The 22544-nt window shown below is 35.0% G+C and overlaps 2 protein-coding genes across 2 annotated transcripts in view; both read left to right on the top strand.

Annotated features, from left to right (window-relative positions):
• The window catches only part of LOC103475910 (uncharacterized), a 10629-nt gene extending 7053 nt beyond the window's left edge, over positions 1–3576 (top strand). The window contains exons 4-11 of the mRNA XM_017308515.1: positions 408–686; positions 1123–1389; positions 1677–1925; positions 2229–2342; positions 2488–2503; positions 2581–2663; positions 2889–2933; positions 3515–3576. Of these exons, the coding sequence (XP_017164004.1) occupies positions 408–686; positions 1123–1389; positions 1677–1925; positions 2229–2342; positions 2488–2503; positions 2581–2663; positions 2889–2933; positions 3515–3576 (1115 nt within the window). The remainder of the gene's footprint in view (positions 1–407; positions 687–1122; positions 1390–1676; positions 1926–2228; positions 2343–2487; positions 2504–2580; positions 2664–2888; positions 2934–3514) is intronic.
• Positions 3577–7208: 3632 nt separating this feature from the next.
• Positions 7209–20400, top strand: LOC103475905 (obscurin-like). The gene is made up of 19 exons (XM_008427874.2): positions 7209–7245; positions 8881–9012; positions 9412–9669; positions 10643–10906; positions 11626–11889; positions 12031–12300; positions 12847–13113; positions 13591–13863; positions 14792–15097; positions 15547–15816; positions 16251–16499; positions 17447–17572; positions 17698–17713; positions 17792–17883; positions 18091–18141; positions 18382–18432; positions 18508–18564; positions 18633–18683; positions 19025–20400. Exons 1-19 carry the CDS (start codon positions 7209–7211, stop codon positions 19090–19092), a joined length of 3102 nt encoding a protein of 1033 aa, XP_008426096.2. The 3' UTR covers positions 19093–20400.
• The last annotated feature ends 2144 nt before the right edge of the window (positions 20401–22544 follow it).

Below are 22544 nucleotides of genomic sequence, written 5' to 3'. Positions count from 1 at the left end.
TGCTTCGCAAGTCAGTACTGCTCTCCTTATGCATTGCTATGGCATGCCCCTAATAATAAAGAGACATTCTATTGGGTGTAGAACAATAGGTGCCTGCCATGCAATGCATGGAGGCAGTACTGACTTGCTTCGCAAGTCAGTACTGCTCTCCTTATGCATTGCTATGGCATGCCCCTAATAACATTTTCTCATTGAGTCATTTCTGAGGGTTTGAGAAAATGAAATGGTTCAAAGTTAGAACTGCATGAATTCCTTCATAAAATGCAGAAGAGTTGGAGGAATAAAATGCTTTATCAACTGTCTGGAAATAATCCGAGTTCTCTAATTGCACTGAGTTTCTGACAGTGTGTCGAGATATTTTTGTTTAACCTGAAGCCTTTTATTGATATTGAAAAACTCTCCAACAGATAAACTGTCTGTGTCTCCATCATGGCTGAGTCCTGGAGCCTCAGTGAATCTGAGCTGTGAGGTTCAACATCCTCCTGCAGGAACCAGGTTCTTCTGGTATAAAGCTGTTCCTAAACCACCAGGAAATCTCTACAGCTATGAGCTGCTGCCTGGCAGCGCTAATGGGACTGATGACAATGTCTACATTGTTCATGGACTCAATAACACAGCAGGTTACGTGTGTGAAGCAGGAAATGGAGATCTAAAATACAGACATCCAAGTTTTGTCTGGTCAGCAGGTCAGTTTATCTGTGTGTCTCCTCTCAGTGAGTAAAAAATTGTTTTACATTATTTCTACTGAGCCATAAACTTTAAACTTACCAGTAATTTAAAGTTATTGGATTCATTATCAATGTAAAAGAAGAAATGTTAAAGTTTTATCTTGGTTTATATTTTCAGATATTGTTTCATTAAAAATGCAAAGCAGCAATGAAACAAAAAAAAAAAAATGAAAACGTGTAAAGGTTGAAGAATTTGAAAAATAGTGGATCACTTATTAATGCTGCAGTTTTTTCTCACTTGAGACAAGTTTTTTGTTGAAGACATTTTGTTTGATTGATTTATGGCTTTGATAAAATTTATATTTGACAATAAAAACAAATAAAGCCATTGATGATTTGGAGGATCTTGTTTCAGCTTTATTCTGGATTAAATGTTTTGTATATTTGTTTCCAGATCCTCATCCAGCAGCTTCTCTCTCAGTGAAGCCCGACAGAGTTCAACACTTCAGATCTGAATCTGAGTCTCTGAGCTGTGAGGGAAACTCTACTGGGTGGAGAATGATGAGGTTTACAGAAACAGATTCAGTGTCAGATTGCTACAGATGGGGGAGAATAACTGGATCTACATGCACCATCAACATGAACCAGTCTCGTAGTGGAGTGTTCTGGTGTGAGTCCAGATCAGGAGAGTTCAGTAATGCCATCAACATCACTGTACAGGGTAGGTTGTGATTAATAAACATTTTCTTTCAGATTCTTATCTATCATATATTTAATATTCATAAAGTGCAGAATGTTTCTTATATCTTCATCATTGTAAAACACAATGTTTATGAATTAATCATTTTTCACTCCAACCAAAATACAATTAAATATTTGGAAAAGTAAGAATCATAACATAAAATCAAATGATGATTTTGATTATTATTGCATGTAAACATTTAATGACATACAGCTCCATCTTTGAAACAAATGCCTGAAATGTAATTTTATCTGATGGTTTTACAGACATTAAGAATAATATTATCCTGCTGAGTCCTGTTCATCCTGTGACTGAAGGAGATCCTGTGACTCTGAGGTGCAGAAATAAAGATCAACAACTTCTCTCCAATGTGTTTTTCTATCACAATGATAAACTCCTCCAGAATGACAGTAGAGAGGAGCTGAATATCTCTGCAGTGTCAAAGTCAGATGAAGGTTTCTACAAATGTCAACATTCAGGAAAAGATTCACCAAGGAGCTGGATGTCTGTTAGAGGTGAGGAGGAGGAAAATATAAGATGGATTTTATTTTTTAAACATTTTTCTGAAGAGGAAGGTAAACACTAAGCTTTAGGTATCTTTACTTTACAAACTAATTTATTACAAATACAGCTAAACAAAAGTAGTTTCCTCACAGCTTGTTCTAGTTCCTGATGATACTTACATGCTCCAAATATGTTGGGGGAACAAAATCTTACTGTGTCATGAATGAATGACATCCTGATTAATTACTGCCAATTACATTTTTATCTTCATTGCATAAAAATGTTTTCTCATTTTCAATGTTTCTTATTTTCAGTAAGTGTGTCCAGTTCTCTCAGCTCTTCATTTCCTGTGATGTTGATCGTTGGACCAGTTGTTGTTTTTCTTATTATTCTCCTGCTGTCATGGTGGCGATGCAGTCGGTCCAAAAGTGAGACTTTTTTTCTTCTCATGCTGTTGTGGGATGTGAAGTGATAGATAAAAATCAAATGATTTTTATTTATTTGGCTGCTTAACAAAACTGAGGATAAATTCACCATAATGCAACAAGTTTACTTTGTTCCCCTCTTCCACAGATTCATGGTGCATCAGGTCAGTAAACTGATATTTACTTTTCTCAACAATCCTTCAGTGCATTTAATTTCAGTTTAATTTTTTCCATAATTTAGGTCAGAGGTCAGCAGTCAGAGCTCCTCCACAAATCAAGGACTCAACCAGACAGAGAGTCAAGTTTACAGCTCTCTGCTTCATGGTTAGTAACTCTGTTGTTGATTTACAAAGTGTTTTCTCACTGGGGATTTTCTCAAACTACATTGTTATAAACTATAGGAAAAAACTCAACTTTCATATTATAACTGTATCATGAACTTGCAGGGTACCATGAAGCTGTTGTTAGGCTATACTGGTGACAGACTGAATATTAATCGTCTTAAATTCATGCTATAATTTTAACTTTGACCTTTTTATTATTTTGCAGGTGATACTTCTGAGTATGAAACAATCCAGGCAGCCTCTAACAATAGTAAGCTTTATTTCTTGAAGCCGTTTCAACACCTGTCTGGGTTGAAATGGTTTGAAATTAAACACACAAATATTTCACTACTAAATGAATCCAAGTACTCAGCTAACGAGCTTTGAAAAACACATTAAACACAAATAAATTAATATATTTAGACTTTAGATATGCAAGATATTAATAATATAACATTAATCCACCAACACCTGGGTTTAGGTTTCCTTCTCCATGTCTTGTTGTTATTTTAGACCTTTTGCCAGAATCTGTACCAGAGCTGGTTACATTTGACCAACCAGTAAAAGTTTTACCAACACTCTTATTTAAGAACGTTTTTCAGTATTTAATTTAGTTGGTCCTACTGTACTAACCATAATAGTTAAAGCTTTGCTAGCTTCGGGTCAGATAATTTTTTTTTTTTCTTCAGAATTAATCTGCTTTGGGAACATTGTTGTTTTTGCTTCCTCCTCTTGTTCCGTTAAGGAAACCTTTTTGTTATACAGATTATATCCATCTGTACATTTTAGTTTATTAATTTTATCCCTTCTTCACCTTAAATATGATTTTTTGTTATTTGTGATGATTGACAGGGAGGCCTGTTAACCCAGAGGACGATCATATTTACACAAATGTGAACAGAAAACACAGGTAGGTGAGTTCAGCTGCGGCTCCAGTTAATGTTTTCTCTGAAATGTGACCTCATACCAGCTCTACTACATGCTATTAAAACTCAACATGCAGTTCAGACAATCATTTTCCCTTTTATCATCTACATGCTACAAGTAGAAACCATCAGAATCTGTCAGATCAGAAAAGCAGCTGAGGACTTTTAGAGTTCTAGATAAATGACTTTCTTCAGCATTAATAGTTTGTTTTCTCTGTGGATAAATTTTGCTTGTTGTTGATTGCATGGAAAATTATGGTGATTTGTTTTCAACATAACGTAGAGTTACTGATTTCAGTTCATCACAGCTTCTGCATATTCAAACCGAATAATATCTACTGCAGATGATCGTTGTGCTGTAAAAATACTGAGATCTGGTTTTTTATTTTAGAATCCACTGAATGCTAAAAGAGTCACTATAGTGAGAAGAAAACAACAAGGTATGTGAACTCTGCATTGAGATGAATTTGTAGATATTCACTGTCATTTCATATAATTTATAAGTAATTTGTTAAATTAGTATATATATATATATATTTCTTTGTATTTGACTTTCATATTCAGAGGTAGAATTTGCTGCTACTTTATAATATAGAGCAAAAGATAAAAATATATATTGTCAATCTTTGAAAATTTCCTGTAAAGTTGTCATGGTTAAAATTGTTTTTACAAATGATGACAAACTGGAACATGTGTTACGTTCTCACACTTTTTCTTTACAGGAAAGTGGAGTCCTGCTGAAATTTATTCTGAAATCTGATCAGGAATGATTTCAAAAATGCCTGTCAGCTTTCTGGTGGTTCAGATTGAACTGAACTGAGTTTTTATTATTGCAACATAAAAAAATTACCTCATCCTCAAATGTTTCTAACGTTCTTTAAAAATGCAGCACTTCTCATGTGTATTGTTGTTCTTTGAAAATCCATTTCTATGCTTTGTGTAAAGATATATTATTAGCACTGTTTATTTTATTTGCATCCAGAAAAACCATATTACTTAGATATGAAAATATTTTTATTTATTTTTATTTTTCACCATTTTTAGCTCCATACTACATGCACATTTTGTAACATGTAGATTTCTCCATGTACTGTTGTCACATCTCTTCCATTTAATTACAATCTCACTGGATGTATGTTGAAATACAAAAACATGCATAAACAACTTAAGAATGCCATGACAGTTTGATATTTTTGTTTTGTTATAGCTGACATTCATGTAAGGAGTCATCATGCTAAATAAATTTAAATATGTTTACTGATTATGTTTAATTGATATTTACCCTTTATTCCATGCTGAAAGTATTATTTTTTAAAAAGAAAAATGCTAATTTCTGTTCTACAGTCAGGCTTTAAATTATTTCCATGTTTGCTTGATTTAGATATTCTCCTTCAACCAAAAGGTAAAATGTTACCAGCAGCTATTAAAAAAGCTTTTTTATAATTGCTGATTCACTTCTTGAGTGTTTCCATGGTATTTTGATTATTTATCTTTGGTGATGAACTACAAGTTTTTGAAGTTGGAAGGCCTCCCTGCCATCACCCTAATCTTTATCTGTCTCCACAAATTCTCTGTGGCTGTTTTCAATGTGGGAACAACATAACATGACATAACGGTCAAAAGGTTGATTTTACATGAAACCCACTGCTTAACTTTAAAGTGGATCCTGAAGATTGTAGTTCAAAGAATTAAAGGGGCAGTATCGTGTAAAGTCAACCTTTTTAAACTTTACATCATGTTATAATGTTATTCCATCATCAAAAACATAATTGGAGTGTTGCTTTTATCGTCTAATGAGAAATCCTTTAATCACCATGGCAACCATTCAGTTGTGCAAAACAACTCCTCAGAGATGCAGTTTCCAAGCTTCGGCCTCACAGAGCAGCCCTCACTTACTACTCCCCCATCAGCTCCTTCAGACTAGCCAGCAGCAGTTAGCAAACACTTGGTGGAAAAGAGCATCTGCTGAGCTCATTATATGAGCTGCTTCTCAGTGAAACGCTGGTAAAAACGTTGTTAAAGGGTTAATAGAGAAGCGCTGATGTAATGACTTACTGAAGGCGGAGTTTCACAAAGAGCAAGAGTTTTTAAAGAAACGCACACCTAATTTCAAGGCATTTTAAATCAGATTTTATGTATACAGCATTTTTTATAAGTGGAGTTATTTTACTGTGCTATAAAATGGCACTATCTGCCTGGAAAACACATAATACTGCCCGTTTAAAGACATACCACCTTTGCTTCATCAGTCCCCAAAATGTTCCAATTTAGACTAATTTTGTCATTTTTAGCATCGGTGCGTCACATGAACTACAAGCGGCAATTTTAGAACTGGACAGCTGTCATGTGAACTAGGCAACACAGTTATGATTGGGGATCTTTGTTTTTATTCCACCAACAGTGTCCACTGAAGACACATTTATAGTACATTTGTCATGGGGTATGTCTGAAAAAAAAAAGTTATTTTCTGAAAACTAAACAAATTATCTTTCAGTATCAAGATTTGGACTGAACCACTGAAATTGCAGCAGGTGATATCCAATTCTACAGTCTCTAAAAGGGACACGGTTAAATAATAAACACAAACATGTTAAAGTCCTGGTACTAGCTTGTTTCCTCACTTATTCAAATGAAAGTAGATACATCTGATCTATTTATTTATTCACCTTTGGCAATAAGATCCACCTTGAATCATCAGTTATTTGCTTCACAAGCCTTTAAGCACACAGCCATGCCACAACATGGTGGCCATTAGCAGCGCCATGTCTGCTGGTGTTTTTCTAGCATCACAAAAACACCAAGCTAACAGCACGATGCTATCATTAGCACGGTTTAGTTTCACACGAGTCACATTGTTAGGACAGTTGTGAAGGCCACAAAACTGCGCTATGGTGCGTAGAGGAACAAAGTCAGACACGTACAGAGCAAATAAACAGTGTGTGGCTTTGCAGAGCTCCGTATCAGAGCTAACGGCAACTCCTTGTCTATGTGGTCAGTAAATGAGCTCAGCTCTAAATGCAGAACAAGCAATACTTGTGTGAAATAAGTATTGCTTGTTTCACACAAGTAATACTTGTGTGAATACACTTAATACCAGTATTAAGTGCTATTAAAGTAACTTATTACTGGTATTACTCTGGTTAGTGTGGTTGGCATGTGTATTAACCTGTCTAACTACTATAGCATCATTTTGAGCTGTAGTTACACCTGCAAATCTTGTACAATAAATCTTCATGAGCTTCACAAACTTGGTGTTTAAAGCATTGTTTGTAAAAGAGCTTCACCTTAGAGCGGATGACTGATGCTAAAACTATCCACTACAAGCAGAAGATATTCTCTTTATAAACATTGTTAAAAGGACAAGCTCTCTTTAATGATTTTTGCACCATAAATTCATGCATGGGCAGAAATCCACATCACCTTTTTCAACTTTCACCTTTGCAATTTTGGTTGAATGTTTTTTAAAGGCCAATAACAGATCTTTGCACATGAAACATGCTAACATGCAGCGGACAGGAAATACAATGGCTTCTAATAACTGCTGACATGAAAGCGGGGAGGAAACCGACAGTTGACACCCTGGTAGTCAGGTAGACGTCGCATTTGGTCTGCGTGTGAGGATGGGGAACGAGCTGCTACTGAGGCTGAGCTTCTGCTGTGAGTAAATTACTGAGTCTCTGTTGGCATTTTGGATAAAAGTGTAAAACTGGTTGAACATGTTCATCTAGCACTTAAAATAACCTTTTTAGAGGTAATGTGAGTTTATGAAAAGCTATTTGAATGTGAAAATACGAATGTGTTATTGTAATATCACTAATTCTGTCAGTTTGATAAAAATGAATATTCTAAAGAAGTTTATCTTTGTTTCAGTGCTCTGTGTGGCCTTTTATGGAAACGCTGAAGGTGAGGAATTCATCGTATTACCTTTTCTCTTTCAGTTTATGTAATTCATGGATTTTACTTAATTATTTTATCCTATTTTTCATTTTAATATACCTAGTATGATGTTTCGTGTAGCGTTGCAGGCCTTTTAAGTGCAAGTACAAATTTATAAGCAAGTGAAACTAAACTATCAACCGGTGACTAGATGTTTTTTTATAGTTCGGCCCTCCCCTTCTGGCTACCAGCTAAAACCAAATGTACCGACCACAACCACCACAGAAACAGCCCAGCGCCTAATGCAGGGTCTATTTTTTTTACCACTTAAGTTTTATGCTCCAACTAAAAGAACAAAGTTAACTTTACATTTCTAAACTAACCAGTTTGTAGGAGATCTGTGCGTCCAGTACAGAAAAGTCAACATGGCAACAGTATCAAAACAACCTGTAGGGATAGAAACTGAGATGAACCATCCAAACTACACAGTCTTGTCAAAATACTGCAGCCAATATGACACAAACATACAAAAATCAATTCTACTCAGTATTGATGCTGAGTTGATGCTTAATGGATTTTATCCATCTGCACAAATTTGTCACAATTTCATCTATTTGTTCCACAATTTGCCATTGTGATTGTCAGCTTAAACCTTAAGGTATCCTCATGTGTTGTACTGTTTGGTCCAAATAAGTTAATTAAGCTCCAGCTGCTAATCTGAATATGACTGACAAATCCAGGTCTGAAGAGCAGCAAATACTCCACAATTAAATAAAGAAAAAATGCATATATTTTGTAGTTTGTTCAAGTTGAAAATGGGCAAAAATCTCCTGTTGGTGTTTCAGTTTTCTGGAATGTTAGAGAAAGAGCACCAACAGCTCCCTCATTTACATTACTCTCCGTTTGTTCTGCAAAAATACTCATGTTGGTGATGCAATCTTCATAATGGCTGATTAAACTGCTAGTCAGAATTGATGTAACCAACTCTACATCGTGACCACAGAGAAAAAATACGGATTGGTCTACTTTTACTTTTGTCCTAACGCAATAAAACTGCGAAGTGGCACAGATGTTTATAGTTTTTAAATGATTATTGTTAATATTATAGTTTCTGAGCTCACTCAGGGCTTTCTCTGATACCCAGGAGGCCCAGACAGCTTGTTTACGGCAGATGTCTGACACTTCAAAATCCAAAGCTATTTTACCTGATAATGATAAATGATTTAGCTCTAGCAGTCGGCCATGACAACATTCATGTTTTATTGTTTCCTAACTTTTCAGAACAGGAAGACAAAGTCACTCTGACAGCAAATACAAGGATCATTCAACATGCAGGAGGCAGAGTGACACTGACCTGTTCTGCAAACAGACCTGCTGCTTTAACATATACGCTTTTTAGACGCCCTTCATTCCAAGATAGTGAGACATTTACAGATACATCAGATGGAGTTTTCAGTATTACTGAAGGAGGGATCTACAGGTGCAGAGGATTTACGAAGAGAAACATCCTTACACCTGAGAGTGAAGAGGTCATCATTTACGAGATTGGTGAGTTCTTAAATTTAAAGTAGAATAACAACACATGAATCCCATACAAAGAACAAGTTGGAATTCTACTAAATGATTGATTTCAGACAGATTAATTTCTGTTATCAAATTAAACATATGATGTACTATGATGTACAAATAATAAAAATTCATGAACAAAAATCATTCGCTCTACACTTCTACAGACATTAAAGTTATTCCAAGATTTTAAAGTGTACATAATAAATAACCCAAGGTAGCACAGGTAGTTGATGGAAAATATTTCATATTCTTACAACACATTAAAATTCTTGCTACCAAACTGAACAAAATAAATGTACACATTTTCTACAGAAAACAAAAAGGCGTTTTTGTATTTGGTTTTTCTTGCGTCTAACTGTCCATTTGTTGTATTGACAGTTTCCAGCAGAGTTTCAGTGACTTTGGAGCCCAAATGGTCTCAGATATACAGAGGAGAGAAAGTCACTCTGAGATGTGAGATCAGACGTGAAGAAACTCAGTGGACGTATGAATGGAGACCAAACAGAAACTCTGCAACATCCAGTGAATACAAGATCAACTCAGCTACTGAGTCTGACAGTGGAGAATACAGATGTAGAGCTAAAAGTGGCTATAAGCTAACAGACTGGAGTGATGCCTTCAGACTGTCAGTGTTGTGTGAGTCAAACTCTCCTCTTTTCATGCTTATCTTTGTCATCTAAAAAGAAAAACATAACACTTTTAGCCAAGTCCAGCTAGCTAGCTCATATTTTCAAAATCAAAACAGAGAAAATGACCAGAAACTATAAGGACATCTATGGATCCAGGCATAATGACTGATTTTTGAGGATCTTCTGTAATTTAACTCAACTCTCTGACATTAATAGACATTTCACCAATGAGGACGCTCTCGTTCAACCAGAGACATTTGAGTTTTTCCATTTTAAAATAAGCAAATTTAGTCAAACACTTCTTGTTGACTTGTGTTATCTTTTCCTATTATGTTTAATTTATTATCTGAAATGTCTGACAACGATAGGGAATAGCAAGTAATCACAAAAAGGGCTTTTTCTCAAAACTGTAGAGAGAAAATGCAATCAACTTTTAAATGTAAGGTGAAGTAAGAAACTCAGACAACTGAGATAAACTCGGACCAGAGAATCACAGCTACAACAGTATATGGGAGAGGAGAAGACAATTGTTGAGAAAGAACTGAGTTGTTCACAGTAAAACTATCATTTTAAATACATTAGTAATCAAACTAAATAGAAAAACTGTATAAATCATGTGGGTTTTAATCAGCCATTTTCTGTTATTCGTGTAGTAAATTACTGATTTCATTCTGTCAGAAGAGAAAGAGAGAACATTACAAGTTGAATTTTTCATTTAATTTTTTTGTGGAAAATGTCCAGAGCACGTAAAAAAGAGCAAGTTCATTAAACTTATACCTTTAATCCAGTTAGAAAATAATAAATATCTAGAGATTTGGTATTTTAATGTTCATACTCTTCGTCTCATGTTTTAAGTAGAACTTTCTGATATCTGGTCATATAATATAAATTACATCATAAATGCTAAAGATGAGTTTACACTCTACAGAATGGTTGGCAAAATTTTATGGTCTACCCATTACCTCTTTCCTTCAACTCAGCAGTACGGAAGCCCAGAGCCACAGTGAGAGCAGAGAGAACAATCATACCAGCAGGGGGCAGCGTAACACTGAGCTGTTCAGTGGACGACTCTGCTGATTGGAGGATTTACTGGTTCAGACAGGATTCAGATCAGCCCATAGGAAACAATAAACCATACGAAGACTTCATGGTCTCAGATGGAGGTCTGTACAGCTGCAGAGGAGGAAGAGGAGATCCAGTTTTCTACACTGAAACCAGCACAAAGGTCACTATTCAGAAAACTGGTGAGTTTAGTTATCAGCTTATCATTAAAATAACAAGCATAATTTAAATCTTTCATATGTTTATTTGCATAAAGATAAAATAAAAATATTTATTTGTATGTGCATTGGCTGCATGTGACATTGCTTTTAATAAATCCTTAAAATATAAATTTGTGGTTTTAGAACAACAATGGTAGCGAAACATGAAATACAACAATTTATATAAGAAGGAAAAGATGGCAGCTCTTTGCAGTATTTTGCAATTTGTGACAGTGAGTTCAGACTTTGCTAACAGCATTTGGACATTCGTCATGTAAAACTTGTTTTACTTTGTAACTAAAAGTTGTTACACAAACTACTTCAACATTTGCTACATGTGAATATTTAAATGTTTAACTTTTGAAACTTATTTATTATTTTGAAATAATACCAGAGTTTTACACTTATTACAGTGAACCAAAGTTTATCTGATCTGCAGGTCAGTTTATTTCACTTTTGAAATTTATTATTCATTAAGTCGTTACATAAATTGAGAAATAAAAACTATTTCAATATGTACTACTTATACTTGACCTTGAAATAACCATTTTAAAAATTGTAAGCTTTGAAACTGTATCCATCCTTCCTTGAACAGTAGCAATAGTAAAAAGTCATCTCCCACCTTGTTAAATTGACAAAAGTGAATTTAACAAATTATTTTAATAATTGTTTTTGTCTGTTTAACTTCTTTATACAAACAGTTTCCATTAAATCAACTGTGATCCTGCAACCCAACTGGCCTCAGATATACATTGGAGAGAAAGTTACTCTTAAGTGTGAGATCCAAGATGGAAGATTTAGGTATGGAACGAAGCAATGGAGAAAAAACAACTTGAATAAACCTGGATGGTCCCAAGAATACATGATCACCACTGCAACAGAATTTGACAGCGGTGATTACAGCTGCAGAGCAGGAGACAGGTTCTTCTTATCAGTGTGGAGTGATGTTTTCACATTAGTTGTATGTAAGTTGGTCATTTTTCATAATATGAAAGTTATGTTCATTTTGCTGCTCATTGCTTTTGTTTAATTGGAAGTTGCTGTTGAACCTTTAAATGGTTTGCATTTTTTAATGATTTGCCCACGTCCACTTTCCTTCAACTCAGCAGTACGGAAGCCCAGAGCCACAGTGAGAGCAGAGAGAGCAATCATACCAGCAGGGGGCAGCGTAACACTGAGCTGTTCAGTGGACGGCTCTGCTGATTGGAGGATTTACTGGTTCAGACAGGATTCTTCTGGAGCTAGTACCAATATTAACAATGAACCAGGTGGAGTCCTCAGTGTCTCAGATGGAGGTCTGTACAGCTGCAGAGGAGGAAGAGGAGATCCAGCTTTCTACACTGAAACCAGCACAAAGGTCACTATTCAGAAAACTGGTGAGTTTAGTTATCAGCTTGTCATTAAAATAACAAGCATAATTTAAATCTTTCATGTGTTTATTTGCATAAAGATAAAATAAAAATATTTAAATGTCAACTACTGTAGCTGTGCATTGGCTGGATGTGACGTTGCTTTAAATGAATTGTTAAAATATAAAATTGTGGTTTTAGAACAACAATATTGGTAGCAAAACATGAAATACAATTTACAAAAGAAGGAAAAGATGGCAGCTGGTTCTCTTTGCAGTATTTTGCAATTTGTGACAGTTCAGACTTTGCCAACAGCATTTGGATATTCGTAATGTAAAACTGTACTTTGTAACTAAAAGTTACTTAAAGTGGGACACACAAAAACTACTACAATATATGCTACATGTGAATATTTAAATTTTGAAACTAAGGATGAATGCACATCATTTATTTCTTTCCTTCCTTAACTGCTTGATAGAAATAAGTTATTTTCCATCTTTAAAATGAGTAAAGTGAATTTAACATATTATTTAGATTTTTGTTTTTGTCTGTTTAACTTCTTTATGCAAACAGTTTCCATTAAACCAACTGTGATCCTGCAACCCAACTGGCCTCAGATATACATTGGAGAGAAAGTTACTTTCAAGTGTGAGATCCATAATGGAAGATTTGGGTATGGAACGAAGCAATGGAGAAAAAACAACTTGGATAAACCTGGAAGGTCCCAAGAACACATGATCACCACTGCAACAGAATCTGACAGCGGTGATTACAGCTGCAGAGCAGAAGGAGACAGGTTCTTCTTATCAGTGTGGAGTGATGTTTTCACATTAGTTGTATGTAAGTTGGTCATTTTTCATTAATGTGAAAGTTATGTTCATTTTGCTGCTCATTGATTGTGTTTATTTAGAAGTTGTTGAACTTTTAGATCAATAGCAATTGTTGAAAAAACTAAAGCAAAATTCTAAACATCATTAATGGAATTGTAAATGTGCTGTAATTAAACCGTTTCAATATTTTTTTCTAATGAAAACCTTTAATCACAGACCATCAAAGCAAAGTGAAGTTCTTTAATTGAAACTCATAACATTGTTATTATTAATTCAGAAAATTGCACAAAAGAACAAAATAAACATTTACAATCTTAAATCACTCACACTTTACAGATATGCTTGTAGAGAGGAATACAAATGTTTTAATTGGTGATAGTGAGTAAGTGACACCATAAATGCTAAAGGTTACTCTATATTTCTCAAAATATTTTGCAAAACATTTTTTAATGATTTGCCCTGCTTGAACTTTTCTTCAACTCAACAGTACCGAAACCCAGAGCCACAATGAGAGCAGATAGAACAATCATACCAGCAGGGGGCAGCGTAACACTGAGCTGTTCAGTGGACAACTCTGCTGTTTGGAGGATTTACTGGTTCAAACGGGACTTTGAGTCTTCTAGAGCTACAGACATTAAAAACAATGAACCAGATGGAACTATCATCATCTCAGATGGAGGAATTTACAGCTGTAGAGGAGGAAGAGGAGATCCAGTTTTCTACACTGAAACCAGCAGAGAGGTCACTATTCAGAAAACTGGTGAGTTTAGTTATCAGCTTTTCAATAAAACATCAAGCATAATTTTAAGCTTCTTTCTGCTGTTATAAATGGAATGCAACATCATGTTGAATAATAACAGATAAAATAGTTGTGTCAGAACTACAATTTTAGAATCAAAAGATAGGGGGAAATAAAAAGAAAATTAGGATAATGAGGCAAACTGTTTCTTTCAGTGGCATTTTTTGCGATTTGTAACACTCATGGTATTTTAATCCCACTAACATATTTTAACTATACAACAGTTGATTCTGTATCTGTGTTGCCTGATCATGAACTTCAGCTATGATCTGTTTGTGGGAGTTCAGATTCTGAGTTTTCCTAATGGAAAACCTCTGTTTTACTACGAAACTAGACGTTTTTATGTAATATAGGGCAGTAATAAATCAAACAACATATTGTTTAATGAATCAGTCACCCCATTAACAAGGTAAAGTTCTTTTTTAACTAAGGAGACACAAGTCTGCTGATTCCTCTCTGGACATTTATTAGGAAGACCTGGGCAGGTGGTACAGGTCAAACCAGGGTCAGTCCCAGGATGGAAATGGAAACGACTTTACATTCAGAAATCAGTTTTATACCTTAGAATGATGTCAATATGCACAGTCTGAACAATAACTGGGAATGTTTGGCTTGCAGATAACATGCTACATGCACCTAGCTGCATCAAATGCCACTAATGACAGATTCCAACACAGGAAATGTTCAATAAATAAGCAAAGTTGATATACAGCCCAGTTTCTTTTATGGTGGTTTAAAAGTTTAATTAGTAGCATTGCCTTTGCCTTGAATACATTTGGCTGTTGCCAGATAGTACAAACTGCACCACTGAACATGTAAAGAAGTAGGAAGTTAAGGTGTTTGTCATTGATGTGTAGATGTTTGTGAGAAAGTAAACTCTCTCCAACAGATAAAGTCTCTGTGTCTCCATCATGGCTGAATCCTGGAGCCTCAGTGACTCTGAGCTGTGAGGGTTTGGAGCATCAATCAGCAGGATGGAGGTTCTTCTGGTATAAAGCTGTTCCTGATCCATCCAAGTTGTACCAGACACCATACTACACCTATGAGCTGCTGCCTGGAAGCACCAACGGGACTGAGCAGAACTCCTTCATCGTTCAGGGACAAAACCACACAGCAGGTTATGTGTGCAGAGCAGGAAGAGGAGAACCAGAGTTTTACACTTATTACAGTGAACCAAAGTTTATCTGGTCTGCAGGTCAGTTTATTTCACTCTTTTATTTCTTCCTCTAATTTCTGACTTTGTTTAGAAACTTTGTGTAAAAATTGCAGTATGTTATCTTAGTAATATAATTCTGATGTCCAGTATCTGATATGCACAACTATAGTTCAGAAGTGTAAGTTGCTGGATAGATATTAGATTGCATGCTTGATTGGTAAAATATTGGACAGATTGTCAAACTGCTAGCAACAAGAAGATCCTGAGTTCTTATTGTTATATTTCTGAATGATTGAATAGGTGACTGTCTAAATAGTTTAAGATATAAATCCAATTATTAAAAGAATTTGAGTATCTTAGCTTAATTTATTTTTTTAAATGTTCTGGTTTTCTGTATAAAAGTAATACCTTAACCAGGTGTTATGAAACATTTTACACACAATACTGTATTAAAGCAAAATCTTTAAAGATGTGGTTTTTTTTTTCAGATTCAGCAGCAGCTTTTCTCACTGTGAGTCCAAAAAGAGTTCAACATTTTAGGTCTGAATCCGTCACACTGACTTGTAAAGGAAACTTTACAGACTGGAGAGTGAAAAGGTTTACAGAAACAGGCCGACTGTCAGACTTTACCTGCTCAAACTGGGGGAGAATGACTGGATCTACATGCACCATCAACAGATACTGGTCTGATAGTGGAGTTTACTGGTGTGAGTCTGGATCAGGAGAGTTCAGCAATGCTGTCAACATCACTGTACAGAGTAAGTTATGTTTTCTAGTACTGTTCTTATACTACTTGTATATGAAAACATCAACATTTTTACTCTCTTCATCCCACATTGTCAGCATTGAAACCAATTTATTGTTATTGACGTTAATTTATTGTTTACTTTTATTTAGGAATCCACAATAATGACTGTCAAAACCTTCTGTAGTGATATCATTTTCAACAGTCTTGTATAGTCTTGATAATATACAGATTTTTTTTAGTGGCTCTTCATGTGTGCATAAAATTATAGAAATCACATTTGATTATTCTTTCATTTGACTGGAAATCGAGTGCTAAAACTTGGCGTGAGGAAAAAAACTGCTTTGGACATAATAATATTATTATTTTTTTTACTTATTTTCCTCTATGTCACCTCTATTTATAAAAATCACTTCTGAAATGTAATACAGTCTGATTGTTTTACAGATAATAATTATGATGGTATTATCCTGCTGAGTCCTGTTCATCCTGTGACTGAAGGAGATCCTGTTACTCTGAGCTGCAGAGATAAAGAAAATCTTCTCTCCAATGTGTTTTTCTATCATAATGATAAACTCATCCATAATGACAGCAGAGAGGAACTGAAGATCTCTGCAGTGTCAAAGTCAGATGAAGGTTTCTACAAATGTCAACATTCAGGAAAAGATTCACCAAGGAGCTGGATGTCTGTTAGAGGTGAGGAGGAGGAAAATGTTTGATGCATTTTATTTATCCATCCTTCCTGAACTCAGATGTGTAAGAAAACTGTCAGTAATGCATATTGTAGCAGAGCGCCCCCACATGAAGGATTGTGGCTTTACTGATGAACAGTGAGGTTTATTGGGAGTAAACCCTGACTTTCACCTTAAGAGCTGTACAAACACACGCACAACAAGGACAGCGTAAGCTACAAACTACGGTCTTAACAACCGTAACGTTTGAAAACTGAAAATAACGTTCGCCACTAAAAATATCGACTCCAATTGAAAAACTACCCAATTTGATTACAATTAAACAAATTCACAATTCCAACCGATCAATATTAGAAATATCCTCATTCACAAAATAAACATGCCTTGCGCCAAGTTGCAGATCCACAACATAAACTGCGGAAGTTCTCTCGTCAAAATAAAAGCATCAAATCAAAACCCGGAAGTCGACCATACACTACACAAAACAAAACGGAATAAAGGCAACAAGCAGCAAAAGGGAATACAACAAATAAGGAGCTTAACCTGGGTTTATTTGCACAGATTCACGTTTTTCTTTCTCTGTACATTGGTTTAAAAGTCATCCAAAAGTTAATTTTTCTCTCCTACATGTGGAAATTGGTAGATTTACACCACAAAAATCCCCTTCAAAAATGCTTTTGAAGGGGATTTCAATATATTAGAGTGGGGAAAAATATTGCAAAGACAAATGAAATTGTTGCAGTTGATTGGAAGTCAATAATACACAACAGTGTTGATTGGACAGACATCACTGTACCTTAGTTTAAAAGAAATATGATCTTAATTCACCTCAAAGTTCATGACCTGGTCAAGCTTTTTGTCAAACAAATGTTAAGTTACTATTAGGGAAATGTCATGTTTTTATGCAAACAGAGAATAGGCTCATAAAAATCAGTACATTCTTATTTCCAGCAGCTGTGTCCAGTCCTGTCAGCTCTTCATCTTCTGTCATGTTGATCGCTGGTCCAGTTGTTGGAGTCGTTCTCTTTATTCTCATTATTCTCCTGATCTCGTTGTGGTGCTGCAGACGGTCCAAAGGTGAGAACATTTTTCTTCACATACCTAATCAGAAAAACTCTTAAATCAAACATTAAACCACATTTTGATGTTGTAGCAACATGATGGCTTGAGCAACAAAATAACATAACTATTGTCTTTTACAGATTCACGGTCCATCAGGTTGGTATCACACGTTGTCATATTTCATCTCCGAAATGCATCAACAATAATTTGTAAAATCAAATTGACTGTTTTCAGCTCCAGTCGGTCAGAGAGCAGCAATCAGAGCTCCAACAGAAACCATGTCATCAACCAGACTGGAAGCCATGGTTACAACACTCTGCTTCTCGGTCAGAATTTGATATTAATTATTGACATGTGTGATCAATTCCTCTTTACTGCCAGACAATAATTTGTTATGCCAGACAACAAAAAGGAAACTAAGTGGTAAAAAAGGTTGTCCTATTAAGTTCTTTACTTACAGTGCATCTTTCTTACTTTGTTGATCAAGTTTGTTCAACAGACCCTTTAAGTTCTTTTCTTTTCCTGCTCTTTAGGTGATGTTGGTCTCTATGAGTCAGTCAAATCCCATGGAGCTGCAGGAGACGGTAGTGTATTTTTTAAAAAAGCTGAATGATAATGTGAACCTGATTATCAGTAAGTTGCATATTATAAGATTCAACTTAGGAAGAGACGGTGATTTCCAAACCACACAGCGTAGAAAAAATACTACTTGAAGTCATTTACTTTGATTTATAGTTTTTTTGGATTATGCTATTAGTGAAACCTCATGAATCAAATGAGCACAGTGTGTAAACCTTCCTTAATATTTTTTTTCTTCACTTTAGGTGATGTTCATGTCTATGAGTCAGTTAAATGCCCTGAAACTGCAGGAGAAGGTATTAATTTTCAAAGAATTGATGATGTAATGAACCTGATCATCAGTAATTGACATTTCGTCCTGTATTTTATAGAAGAATCTGGAGATGCTGCATATTCTCTCATTGAAGTGATGAACGTAGGACGAGAGAGTGAGTTCAAAACGACACACAGCAGGAGACGATAACTCAAACCTTCTGACCCCGTCTTGTTTTTTTAGGGAGGCCTCATGAGCGCACACCTTACTCTGTACTGAGAACAGAAGATTCAGGTACAATCAGCGACAATAGTTGATCTTTTTACTGAAATACGTCTTCATGACATCATAGTGCACCTTAATATGATCATAATCTGCATCAGTTGGCCTCTAAACTTTACATTAGACACACGGTGGAGAGTTGTGACAGTTTGTTATATTTCTTCATAGGACATTTTCCAATAAACTGTTGATTTTATACTTATAGTCCTAAGTTGCCCAGCTGCAGATAATAAGGAACTGCAGAGTGACATTTGTCTTTCACCTGTTTTCAGTTTTACGTTAAACTGATGTCGGCATCGTTATTAATGATTATGTTGACGAATATTTTCAACAAACCGTCTCTCCGTTTCCAGGAGCATGGAGTCCTGCAGCAACAGATGAGGCCGTTTATTCAGAAATCGCCATGGAGACCGCAAGCTAAACTGGTTTAATCTGCTAAATATGAGATTAACTTTGCAATAAGAATGTAAAGAAAGCTGCATTCATGAACACAAAACAATTAAACAATAAAACATAAAATCTAAGTTGATTAGTTACTAAATACAGTCAGATGTTTTGTAATTTTGATAATATAATTGCTTATGAAGGATTAATATTATTTTTAAGCACAATCTATGAGTTTTTCATTTAATTTGATTCATGTTTGAGAATTTGCAACATTTTTTTTTTGCAACATTTTCGAAAGACAAAAGTCAGACGTGAGCTTTTGTGTGAAACTCTGGAGCTTTTTTGCCTGATTAAATGTAAAACCATGTTCCTTTCGCACATAGCAAAGTTAAACTTTAACTTGTCATTAAATGTGAACCATAATTCCCATAATTACAAGCAATAAAAGCTTGAAATATCTCACTCTGTATAATGAAACTATGTAATATATGACTTTTACTTCCTGAAGTAAGTTTTCCATGACATTTAAATTGTTTGAGTTGCATTTATATATCATCACCTTCCTAAAGTTGTGGCTTATGTCTCTTTTCTTTGCCAGAAAAGATTTTTCACTTTTGGTATAAAAAAAAACAAAAACAACAAACAAACAAAAAATCAACTACGGCCATTTTTTTAGGAAGGTGACAAAGGAAGTAGTTTGCACAAGATACTTGTGCAACTTTATCTTTCTGCAGCCGAAAAACAAGTTTAGTTAAAATTCAAAGTGTGTGATTGAGCAATGGTGCACAGCTTTAAAAACCCTAAATTCATTAAACAACCCATCAAATTCAGAGCAGTTTGACTTTTCCTGTACTCAGTAAATTGTCATGATTCTGAAAGAGTCCTGACAGCTGTCGTAGTTAAAAACCCCTCTGCAGTGAACAGGAAGCATACTCATATATTGAGTAATGCTGCAGTCAAAGCTACTTCAGTTTTAAGACTGAGTAATGGGAAGGAAACTCGTAAGCAGCTATAAAGAAGTAGTATTCTGAAGACTTCCCCTTTTTTCACAAGATAGAAGATTTCCTGGTTATAGTTCAGCAGGTTGAGATGTGAGGATGGGACACGCTTGGCTTTACGTGCTGTTCTGTAAGTAAGTTTATTAACTTTAAAAATAGATGATTAATTAAACTAAAGTTTTCTTAAAATGGCTTCTTGTCTCTAAATAAATAAATAATTCAAGTATCAGCTATATTGTTGTATTAAATTATTTCAGAAATGTTTTTAAATGCCAGTTTTTCTCTGTTTTTGTGATTGTCATTCTTCCTGATTGATCCATTTTTCAAACTTTTTCATAAATGTGTCTGTTTTATTTAGTGTTCAGTTCAGTCATCAGTGGATTCGCCCAAGGTGAGACACATTTCCTGATTATATCGTCTTGACTTCATGTTTAAAATGTATTTGTAGTAGTATCTCTCAAGCTATCGTGGAAATTTAAAGCTTCTTGTACTGTAAATAGCAGAAACACGAAGGAGTTTATGTAGAAAGACCACAAGATTCTTCATAGCGATTTCACCTGTTTAACCCACAAAGCTCAGATGCAAAGAGCCACTATGACGAGACCAGTGTCGTTAGGAAACCTTGAAATGTTGCTAGAGTGAATCAGAAGCCGCAATATATTTCATTTTCTTTCAGCTTCATCATTTATCAGTAAGAACAAACGTTGGGTTTTCTGACAGAGAGTAACAACAAAGATCTGGAGACAAAACAAGCTGACAGATCCAAAGATCTTCCACTGTTCTAGCGTTAGCTGCTGACCTTCTAACGTGTTCACACCTCTCAGTTGCTACATGTTTGTGCTGCTTGTTTCACATCAAACCAACCTGGAGTTTTATTTCCAGGTTGATTTGGAAATAAAACTCCAAACTAATGAGACAAGAGCAAAAGCTGCTCAATATTAGCCTGAAAGTTTAGCTAACCTCTCATGCTTGATAAGGTTTCTATTGGTTTGCAGACCGGATGAGAACACAGGAAACTGTCTGCTGAGAATATAAACTAATGTTTGTGAGGTTAAAGCCTCTGCCTATAACAGCACAACCACATTTTAATAAATAAAAAAAACATCATTGTGTTGTAAACATGTCTATGTTGATTAATATTAAACATTTTTAAACTCCAATCAGGTTTTAATCTCCTCTCAACCTAAAAATCTGCAGGACAGGAATTGAATATGTCGATGTTTTGAGTTGATTGTTGTGACGTTGTGGTCTGTAATGGCAGTGTGGGTACAGCTTCAATCCTGTGAGGTTTGCATTTTCACATTACGTCTCTAGTCTGACCTACTGCAGTCGCAATATTGGGATATTCAATATTCAGGTTATTGGGATTTTAAACGTCTAAACTCAAAGACTGCTGCATGTTTTTGAGATGTGCGATTTCTTAAAAAAAAGATGCAAAGAAGCAGCATAATGCACCACGTTCTGAAAAAACTGCAGACCCATCAGCTGTATGGTATGGAGGACCAAAACTGACATAATAATAAATAAAAGAATAAATATATAAATAAAAGAATAAATATATATCCAACATATATGAATAAAAGAATAAATATATCAATAAAATTATAAATATATATCCAACATAATAATAAATAAAAGAATTGATATAAAAATAAAAGTAGAACTATATAAATAAAAGAAGAAGAAATATATATCCAACATAATAATAAATGAAAGAATCAATATAAAAATAAAAGTAGAAATATATAAATAAAAGAATAAATATAAAAATAAAAGTAGAAATATATAAATAAATGAATAAATATATATACTACATAATAATAAATAAAACAATAAATATATAAATAAAAGCATAAATATATATGCTTTGCTTAGATTCTTTTGCTTCTCCCTTTTCCGTTTGGTGTATTTCCATTTGCTGTATTTATTTCTGTAATGTTTTCTGGCTGCATCGTTTTGTAAATGAGGTGGGCTGCCTTCTATGTCCAGCTCTCTATTGGTCAATAAACAGGAAGGAGAACGATCCGTGTGCAGATCGATTGTGAATGCCTGCGCTGTGGTCCTCTTCGGAGAGCCTTATAGACCCTTTCACAAGACGTCAAACAAAATCCGTTTAATACTATCTATACATAATCTAAGCTGGACAAATTCCTCGCTGATTGATACCAGTTTGACTACGAAAGTACGTGTTTTGGTTTTTTTTCTAGCTGTTAGTTGATATCCTAGGGTAGCAATAGTAATTTGTTAGCTGGCTAACATTACGTAGCCTTTCTGTTTTGGAAATAGAAAGTATTTAGGCTCTAATCTTAATCAAATTTTTATAGTATAGACTGGGGTTGCCACCCGTCATGTAAAATGCGTGATCGTATTAAACCCTCCTCACTAACGCTAGTTTCACCACCCGCTAAGTAGCGACATTACCTGAAGCCACAAGTCCAAAACTTAAGTTATGCCAAACACCCGCTGCTCCACCACGTCCTGAGAAGTT

This window comes from Poecilia reticulata, linkage group LG14 (assembly GCF_000633615.1).
Source record: "Poecilia reticulata strain Guanapo linkage group LG14, Guppy_female_1.0+MT, whole genome shotgun sequence".
Taxonomy (NCBI): Eukaryota; Metazoa; Chordata; class Actinopteri; order Cyprinodontiformes; family Poeciliidae; genus Poecilia; species Poecilia reticulata.
The sequence above is the reverse complement of the archived record's forward strand: the minus strand, read 5'-3'. Positions and strand labels throughout refer to the sequence as shown.